The 10,460-nt window shown below is 36.7% G+C and overlaps 1 protein-coding gene across 1 annotated transcript in view; it reads left to right on the forward strand.

The window, feature by feature from the left end:
- GSTCD (glutathione S-transferase, C-terminal domain containing) overlaps positions 1–10,460 on the forward strand; it is a 73,609-nt gene that overhangs the window by 60,544 nt on the left and 2,605 nt on the right. Inside the window, exons 9-11 of the mRNA XM_009327051.1 lie at positions 930–1,063; positions 2,862–2,892; positions 6,974–7,043. Of these exons, the coding sequence (XP_009325326.1) occupies positions 930–1,063; positions 2,862–2,892; positions 6,974–7,043 (235 nt within the window). The remainder of the gene's footprint in view (positions 1–929; positions 1,064–2,861; positions 2,893–6,973; positions 7,044–10,460) is intronic.

Raw genomic sequence — 10,460 nt, forward strand, 5'->3', positions numbered from 1 at the left:
CTGGCTGTGCCCCCTCCCAGCTTCTTGTGCACCTCCAGCCTTCTCAGTCGGGAAAGCATGGGAAGCTGAAAAGTCCTTGATTAGTGTAAGCACTACCTAGCAACAACTAAAACATTGGTGTGTTATCAACATTGTTCTCACCCTAAATCCAAAACACAGCACTGTGCCAGCTACTAGGAAGAAACTTAACTCTATCCTTGCCGAAACCAGGACAGGGTACAACCTGTGCATTGCCCAAACATACATCAACGCTTGCAGGTAGCTGTTGTGATTGAATGGCATTCTAGTTTTAGATTCAGTGCCCATCGCTAAGAAAAAGAAAGAAAAGAATAAGGAGGGGAAAAAAAGAAAAGGAGGGCAAGTTGTATTTGATGCTCCCCCCCCAACATTTGTTTTCTAAAGTTTTTACTCGATACTTTACAATCAAATGATCAAAATTTGTGCTTAAATGTTGTCCTTTAAATGTGACTTTCAGGTATATCTGTTAATTCTCTTACTGCTAAGTTGAAATCCAGTTTTGAAATAGTTCTTCGTATTTCTAAGTTTTTTGCTTGACAAAAACTTTTGACTAATCACCACAGTAGTTTTTCTTTTAATATTTTTCTGGAGCTTTGTTTTTAATTGATTGGATATCACAATGCAGTGTACCTACCTTTTGAGTGCTTTTGGTGAGTGACCCTTGTTCAGGGTTGATGGTTCCCTCATTAATGGAATAGGCCATAAATTTTCCTCAGCATAGATATGAAGGAGAGGAATGAAAAACTGAGGGATTAAGGACCAGGCCTTTGGCATAACAGCTTTCACTGCAAAAACTTCCTCATATATTTAAGTAACTCAGTCAACCAAAAAAATACCGCAACAGAACTGTATGTAGAATATTGCTATAAAGAATTTGTTTGTTTGTTTGTGTTTTGTTTTTAACACTGTAGGTGGCTCTGCATGCATGTGGTGTGGCAACAGACATGGTGATTGAACACTGCATCAAGGCAGGAGCAGCCTTTGTCATCTCCCCTTGTTGTTATGGCTTCATTCAAAACACAGTGAAGTTTAAATATCCACGAAGGTAAACTAAAGCTAACAAGATAAGCTTTAAAATAACAACTTAAACGGAGAAAGAAAATACTAAAAGAGTATGGAATTAATCAATTGAAGATCATTGCAAGTGTCTAGGCTAAATTGGTTCACAGTTATAATGCAACTGTTTCCTCCTGTTTCTCTTTGCAAACCCATCCTGAAAGAGAGACAGATTGGTAATTCTTGGGTTGTTCTTTTCTGGATTTATCTATTCATAGCTCAGAAGACTTTATACCATCAACATAGTAGATACAGTATGTGGGAATCTATGTAATATGTAATATGCAGACCTTTTACCTTGAAATCATAAAGTTAATAGAAAACTCATTAAAATTACTGTAAGAAGGGGAATTGGCATTTTAATGTTGGAGAAAGATGTAAGCAATCAGCCTAAAGAAATGAGTCGGCTTTATACCACAGTTTACTGCTTGTGAAACTCTTCTGATTTATTCCCAAGTAGACAAGCTCTCCTGTATTTCAGTTCATATTTTTAATACTTTTTCAATAGACTGCATAGATATTTTGTCTTCTTCTAATCTGCCATGTCGGAGATACTTATATATCTTAGGCTTAATAATTTTAATGCCTTTGATATAAATAAAATGTAAAAGGTAAGCATAAAGTGGCAGAAGAGGCTAACAGCTTTCTGAGGCAAAACTAGATAGGGGAAGAGGGTTGTGGGTTTTTTTCATAAAGCTGAGCTTTGCCTTTTGGATGTCCAAGATGAATCAGATTTAATTCTGCTAGGAATTACAACATTGACTTAGGTATATATTTGCTAAAACAAGAAACTGAAACATGCTGTCTTAAAAGGAATCAACAAATCTAAAAAACCTTATGCATCCATGTTAAACATTTTTAATATTTTTCTATAATATCGAAGTGTGCTGTCACAGAAGTGCATGGAGAGTAAATATTTAGAATTTGTCAGTTTGATAAATTTTGCATTTAACAGTGTTTTCTTAGTCAATTTGATTCTTTCATCTCTGTGTGCGTCCCTTTTTGTTTTCTCTTGTGACACAGTAAAACAAATAAGTATTCTTACGAAAGAGGCAATAAAATTTTAAGCCTTCTAAACTTAGCAGGCATATAGCTTTTCTCTGTTGACTTGTTTTAAAATTGACTGGATACTGTTTAACTTTTGACCAGTTACGTTTTTAGTTCATGAAGACTGGAAATGCTCACTATGTTAGAAAACTTGTTGCTGTAGATGCTGCAAGAATGTAAATTATGGTTTTGTGTTTGCTAAAATATTGAATCTAACATTGTAAGCCTATGTAGAAAATGATTCAGTTCATAACATATCAACCCTAGCTTGAGCTACATTTTAAGGTTTGCTTTTTCTTTTTTCCTTATTTTATACGATCATAAAACATGATAGCCTGCCCATATCCCCTGTTGCCTGTGTTCTAGACTCAAATCCATTGTAGAGGCACCTTACTTTTGTGATACAAACAAAATATATGCATGTCTAGAGGTTGTGTACATGTAACAAAGTATTTCTGTGACAACGTGGAAATGCCAGTAAATCTGTGTTAGCATTTATAATGATTTAAAGAGAGAATTTTTATGAATAATACAATAGAAAGAAAAAAAGACACCAAATACGCTTTTCCTTTTCTAGTGAACTGGAACTGTAATGGTTTCTGGTTTTTTTGAATGCCTTTCTATAGGATATGGATATTGCTATTTTGTTTAAAATGTGTTCAAGTATGTAATGATTGCTTCTATTTTCCACCTCTGCTTTTTTAGTTGTTGAATGAATTGGTCTATTTTTTTTTTTTCAGTCGTAAGTTCAAAGAAATTTTGTCCTACAAGGTATGTAAAAGGGTTGGAGGGGGGGGAGAAGGTTATGTGCAGTTTCCTGTGTTTCACTGGGTCTTCTTATCAAATGAAATATGTGGTTAACTTTTAATTGCAAGGAGGAGCATGTGTTGTGTGGAATGCTCATTAGTAGTGCAGATGTCATTGTGTTGCTTTCTCTCCACCATCCACTTTTTAAGGCTTTTTTTCTTCAATAAAATTAAATAGTTTCTCCACAAAAGAACTTTTTTTTATCATAATGTATAAGCAAGCCATTCCTAAGATACTTCAACATGTATCAGTTAACAATTACAGGATACTAATTTATTTCGGTCTTAAATACAACTATTTATACTGTGGAAATGTCTGATCATTTTTTAGGTAAAATGATTGCTTTTATAGATACTATTTTCTGATAAACATTAGATTTCTTCCTCTAATTTATGTCTAGAAGATTGGACGTAGTGAGTATGAAGAGCTTATACTCATCAGCAAGAATTTTATACAGTATTGTTTTAAAAACGTTACTCAAAATTATTTCAAAAATATTCAAATGTGTTTTGACCCTGGGGAGCCAGGGTCTGTGTGGAGATAATCTGAGAGAAAAGTGGGAGAAAGAATCAATGAGGCATGCAGATCTGACAGAATGAAGATAACAGGGGAGTGAAAAAGGACAAGAGCAGAGAGGTGGACAGCAGACAACTGGTACTGATCTGTTAAGCTTTGTCTAGTGCGTTTAAACTAGCTAGTGATGAGCAACCAGAAATCTGAAAGTTAGATGCGCTTAATGTGGCTTGGAAAGAAAACGTTTCCATTTGAGAGAAGCAAGGTTATATAGAAACTTTACTTAGTTTACATGCCAAATCCTAGAAAAGGGCCTTGGTGTTTACAATATAGAAAATGAATTTTGGAGATGCAGAATAATCCTTTGTAGCAGAAATATGAGAGAGATACGGTATTTCTAATATCAAATGTTTTTTGGGACAGTGAGCATAGCAAAGGTGCTATATGTAGCAGGAAAATGGAGATTATCCTTTTTAATCCTCAAATAAGAGGGCATTTAAAAAATTCAGAAAATTTCCAGCCATCTTACATAGGGAAGTTCAGTTATCTGGTAATACACTAATCTTATCTTCATGACAGTCTGGTTTATGTACGCTTTACTAATTTACATGGAAATAAATGTTCATAGATTGAGATGATAAAAGTGACGCAGTGGATTAGGACCTGCCTTTATTTTTTCCCTTGATTTAACATTCTTTTCAACACATTTATATGTTTCTAACACATAATCACACAGAACTCGTGTTTCAGTTCAGAAAAAGTTTCTTTACTAGCATATTATTAAAAGTAGACCTGTTGACAGTACAGAGGGACATGGTGACAATTCTAAAGTCAAGGATGCCTAGATTAGGATAGTGTGTGTAATCTCATTAAAGCTCAGTGAATTTTTTTTCTTAATCTGTTAATCCATGGAGGTTTAAATCACAGGATTTATCAACACTCTAGAAGTTCAAGCATTTTATTATTTGTGTTGCAGAGGGCACAGGGGCTAAGGATAATGCTAAAAAATATTGCTGCTCTTAATAATGTAGGGGTCTCTACAAACAGTCTAGGCTGGTTGGTGCCTCAAATAATCCTAGTTATAAATAAGTTTTGTTATACAGCTAGCTATATGCATTTTTATACTTCATATTAATAAATTGTTACAGGTTATTGGCTGGTAGCCAGAGCTGCCATGTGTTAGCCAGACATTGTCTGTGTCACCCCCCTCCAGTTCCCATTTTAAATTCATTTCTCTTATCTTTCATTTTAGTGAGATCTAAAAAGACATCCAGAAGTCTGGCAATTCCAAAACTTTTTTGATGAGAACATTATGCTGTAATTCATTAGTTTATAGCTGCAAAGAATAATGTTATGATAGCTGTAGATTTCTACCATGATACCTTTTGAGACTATCTGTCAAGACACTCTCCCTACAGGAGAATTGGAAAGTAAAACTGAGTAACTTTGCACATGCAGCTTTGAAAACTTAACAGGAATTGGAGGCGTGGGTGTTCTAGTAAGCAAGTTAACTGTTTATATACACACAAAGTTTGGGCAGTTTATAATTATCTTCTTTATTTTAGAAATGCTTTTCTTATTTCTGCCAACAGGGGATGTGACAATTTAATGACGGTGTCATGGGGAAACGATGTAGTCATAAATTAGGCTATAGTTTAACTTTTTGGATCATCTCTGTAGGAAGCCAAAGCATTAGGGCCAGTCCAGGTTTTCAGGTTAAGTGGTGAGGCTTACCTTGGCTCTGGTCTAGTTGGATGAGCTGGGAACCTGATGTTGAAAAGAGCCGGGTTGTGTTGGATGCCTGAAGGCTGGTGAGGGGTTCTGTGCTAATGTGGATCTTCTCCCTCTCTGAATCCCTCTTTTTCTCCCCAAGCTGCCTATCACTGCTTCTTCTCTCCTAACAGCAGCCACGTGGCCTGTGGCTCTCCTTCTTCTCCATTCTCCAGTAGTCACATCTGGGTTTAACGTTTTCAGCTCTTTTCTACTGACAGGGCATAACGTGTTCTCATTTTGTTTGCATATTTCTTATGGAGCGGTGAGCTGAAAACCTTCATGTGAGTGAGCTGAAAACCTTCATGTCAATGTGCTGTACTAGGGAACAAATATCCCTGCCTCAAGATATTGTAAATGTATTTAAATTAGTAACATTTGAGTATCAAGTAGTGATAATATTTTATTTTATAATATGTGGACAAACTTTTTTATGGTCAGGTGTCTATTAAATTTATGAATTGGATGGAGTGTACTGTGGAGGGAGTTATCATCTTGAGTTAATATGAAGATGGGATTTCATTCAGGTTTTTTGTGACATGAAGACTTCTGGATGTTTATGTCCCCCTAATAAAAAGCTGGAGTAAGTATCCTTACTTCAGGATACTGAAGGAAGCTGAAGTATCCTTGATGAAGTTGCTCTCTCCGTCTGTTACAGGAACCAAACCTTTAAAATCATCATTTTATATCAGACAAGAATTTAAAAAAAAAAAAGTTTTCTTTTTGATGAAAGACACATGTCCTTTTTTCGGAACTATAGCCCTGGAAGCTTTGCTTAGCAGAGCACTTTTTGTTGTTGTCCGTTTCTGTTTTCTCCCCATGACATTATAGGAGACTTGAGAATGTTGAACAGTTCTAAAATGGTTCTGATTTACTCTGTCCTGTACTTAATATTGCAGCTGTCCCAAAGAGCACAGCTGTCATCAGAGCATTAATTTCATTGCTACACCTTCAAGGCTTTTTCTTTAACCATCTGGCTAACTTGCCTTCCTTAGCTTGGCTGGTCTTTGAGGAACCATTATGCTAGCTTAGGCGGTGTTTTTTGGAGGCAAATAAGGCTGGGGTTCTGCCTGCTTGTGTAGTGATCTAAGCAGGAAGTAAGGTGGTGGGGCTAACCCTCCACTGCACCATACCCCTGGGTGACAAGACAGGAAGAAATCAACAGCAGCTGTTGTAGAAGCCTCTGCACAAACTTTAAGTGGAACAGGGATAGTTTGAAACTGAATTGTGCTCATTTTTATGTAGGAAACTTTCCTATTCATGGCCAGAGATATTTTGCCTTCAGGGTCAATTTTGCCTTCGGGATCTTTTGGGTTGATCCTGAATGGATTTGGCAGAGCAGAGGAAGTTTGACCCACAAGACGATTCTTCTGGGGTTCAAAATCACTGCTTGGGAGAAATGTGCAGTAGTTCAAATCACCTATTTAAAAATTTTGTCTTGGATGCTTATTGATGAAGAATGCTGTCTTGTATACCTTGCATCCAATTCAACTGCTGCAGAGAATTAGAGAAAATTTAGCAAGAAACAAATACTCATGAGTAGAAATGTGGTTGTGGTTACAAACACTTGATTTACACATGTATTTACAAGCCGAAGCAGTATCAAAATTAGGATTTGCACACAGATAATTTTTCTAAAAATATAGTCTTCAACATGATAGTGTTTTTGATACTTTTAAGCATTTAATTAGACTTTTCTTACTTTATTTGGGAGAGGGAAATGCTACTGGACCAAACTTCTTTACTTTTTTTTTTCTTCTAGGAGCACATGATCCTTTGCAGATTTGCAGATCAGACAGCTGTTCAGCTTCCACCTGAACGCAGGATAATTGGTATGAATTTCTGCAACTGTTGTGTAAACTATCTCAGTAGTGTATTTACCTTGATATATAAAGCAAGAAGTAGTACATTTATCAGCAGAGCATTAAGTTGCTGTCCTCACATAACACTTGAAAAATTTGAGTTTCTTCACATTTCATGTCTTGCTGTTCTGAACTATGGTATAGAAACTTTTCTTCTTTCAGAATTATCAATATGAGATAGAGGGTTTGCATTTTACGGGGGTTTTTTTTTGTTGCTTCACCTTTTTTTTTTTCTCCCACCATTCTCTGAAAAGAATGAGGTCTTTGTAAAGTTCACCAAAGTCCTGCTATTGCCAGTTTATCTTACATTAAAAGCACAGGCTATTCATAGTAGTGATTTTCAATGTGCACCCTTTGTCCTGCTTGTAATCGCTGGTGATAACTCTCTTAAAAGGGCAAACATCTAATGACAGCTGGAAACAATAATGCTAAATTGCAGAGGTTGGGCTAGCTTTGGTACAGGTGGGCTTAGGAACATACAAACCTATTTGGCCCACCTCATTATTAGGATCATCATCGTAATTTTAGAAAAAAGCCCAGAATTGGCTTTTTTTTTTTTTAAATAGTGGATAATATTTATAATTTGAAGACTTTGCCAAGAACACAGTTTGGCTTACCCCTTACCTGGGGTACCAGCCTTCCCATTGTGGGGAAACATGTTACAGCTACAGCAGTGCATGACTCAATTTTTACCTTTCGGTAGTCAGTTCTGTTTCAGGTTTGTACTTTATTGCCATGCTGAGTAAGAGCAGGTGCCTTCTGTTGGGTCATTTCCGTGCAATTAATGGCCAAAGTAAGTTGATCCCTGAGATTTTAGTTTCTTGGTCAGGTGTCAATGATTCCGAGGAAAAGAAATGCAAGAAGGTATTGTTAAGATAGCGGGAATTTCATTAGTCAGAAGGATAGCAAAATACCAGCACTTCAAATATCTGGAATAAGCAAAGCCATTTCTTCATTACGTACAATATTCTAGTATTCTGTGACTTACAAAAGGGTATAACGCACTTCTGTCTGGTATTACATTCTGATGGAAGCTGTAAACTAGCTTCCAAGTCAGAAAAGACAGAAGGGGCTGGGAATTCTCAAGATATAACTATGCATTCTTGGCTTGCAAGAGACACTTAGAAAGTATATTAAAGCAGTAGTAGCAAACAATGATAATGTTTTTAAAAAGCTTCATTTGAAGAATTTGGAGTATTTCCTATACTCGCTGCACGAAAAGAAAATAATACAGATTCTGAGATAAAAGTATCTATTTTATAATAAATTTGTTGGCTCTTTTGCTATCATCACAGTATTTGAAAGAAATAAAGCAAAAGGGCAGTGTTCAGTTACCATTGTAGCACCCCACATTGTCCCCTGCTGCTTGCCAGGTGGACTGAAAATTGGAAAAGGACGCAAAAAACTTTTTTGAAAGATTGTAACTTTTATCTGTTCTCTGTCTCTGAAATGGCAATTTTTTTTTCACAAATCTAACTTTTACGTGCTTTGCCCTGACAAAAAAACCAAACATGAATCTTATTTCTCTCCCTTCCCCTACATCATTGTTTTTTCTGTTTTAAAGAATGTTATTTTTTTCTTTAAGTTCCATGTAATACTAATCTGTTTCAGTGAAGATCATTCCCATTTCAGTGTTCTGTTTCAGCCTTGAAACTGGTTTTATGGGAATCTTGTTGGGGTACTTTGAAGTTTTTGCTTGTAAATGACTGAAGATTGAATTAGATCAGTATTACAGCCATGGTGAGGATTTTTTTTTTTTCAATTTAATTCTGTGCAATGCATGATCAGGTATTGAGAAAACTGTGTAGATTTCATTTTTAATGAAAATATTCCTGAACAGGTGGAGACTTTTTCTTTTCTATTGTAAATGGTGGCAAAATGACTTGTTCTGCTACTTTTTGAATATTTAAGGATTGTATTGTAACTGTAATTACCACTGAATTTATGCAGCTTCAGTGAAATGACAAATCATTTTGTTTCATTACCTGTAAACCCCTAAAGCACTAAAGTACAGCATTCTGTCTGTGACTGTCATGGGTGAAACAACACATTTGTCAAAGGAGTTATCACCAATTTCTGTAGTATCTGTGAACGTAAAAATACGCAGTTGAACCCAGTTCTACTACACACAGCAATTCCCTCTTAAAGGAACAAAGTTCTTTTTCCCATGTTCACTGGACATGTGTTTTATCCACAGTATGCAGCAGTGGGACCTGAGTGCAAACATACTGAATGGTTTTGTGAACATTGCTACAGCGCACCTGATTTATGCTGTCTGATCACAGAACTGCTCCATGTATTTCACACAGTCTTACTGACAGCACCCGGGGAACCAGGCCCCAGTTGTGACAATCCCAACTCCCCCTTAGCGTTGTACACTTTGAAGAATAATGATATTGCTGTCAGTGGCAGGAGCATGTACATGCCATTTTGTTCAACCAACCGCAGAAGGTGATTTTCTATGAAACCACAAATGTAGGACAATAGTGCCACAAGAAGTAATTTACAGAGAGCTGTCCTGGTTGGTTATATAAACTGGTAATTTCTCCCTGCAACATATAAATCCGTACAGGACTGAGTTGGAAAGTTCTTTTTCAGGCTTAACCTTATTATTGTATCTCTAAATTGTCTCCTACCCAATTACTACACCTCTCAAATTCCAAGCCACCAAAAGAACAGAGGCCAAACGTCATAATGTTGGTGAAGTCAAAGTAGTGAATTTCTTTTGTAACTAAAGAATTCAGCTGAGAAGGAGAAAATACTTCTGGCCATCAGCTCACTGTGGAAAGACAGGATAGATTGGATTGAATACTGTATTAAATTGGATTGAATACTGTATTAAAGTGTGATGTGCACCAGCTGTTCTGAAATACAAGGATACTGAGGGGCATGTTAGTGCCACCTGCCCAAAACTTCTACAGACACCTAACAGATCCATACCAGGACTTGTAATGATACAGGCACTCAAGCCCTGTATATAGTCAGGGGTGAGAGGTAGGCAGTTCGAGAGGGTAGTTTGGAATGCCAGACTTGTATCCTGATGGTAAACAGAATGAGTGCTCCTGCCTCTTCCCTTCATAGAATCATTTAGGTTGGAAAAGACCTTTAAGATCGTTGAGTCCAACCATTAACCTAGCACTGCCAAGTCCACTAATAAACCATGTCCCTAAGCGCCACATCTACACATCTTTTAAATACCTTCAGGGATGGTGACTCAAGCAGTTCCCTGGGCAGCCTGCTCCAGTGCTTGACAACCCTTTTGGTGAATAAATTTTTCCTAATATCCAATCTAAACCTCCCCTGGTGCAACTTGAGGCCATTTCCTCTTGTCCTATCACTTGTTACTTGGGAGAAGAGACGGACACCCACCTCGCTACAACCTCCTTT

Source organism: Pygoscelis adeliae, unplaced genomic scaffold, assembly GCF_000699105.1.
Source record: "Pygoscelis adeliae isolate BGI_AS28 unplaced genomic scaffold, ASM69910v1 Scaffold87, whole genome shotgun sequence".
In the NCBI taxonomy this organism is placed as follows: Eukaryota; Metazoa; Chordata; class Aves; order Sphenisciformes; family Spheniscidae; genus Pygoscelis; species Pygoscelis adeliae.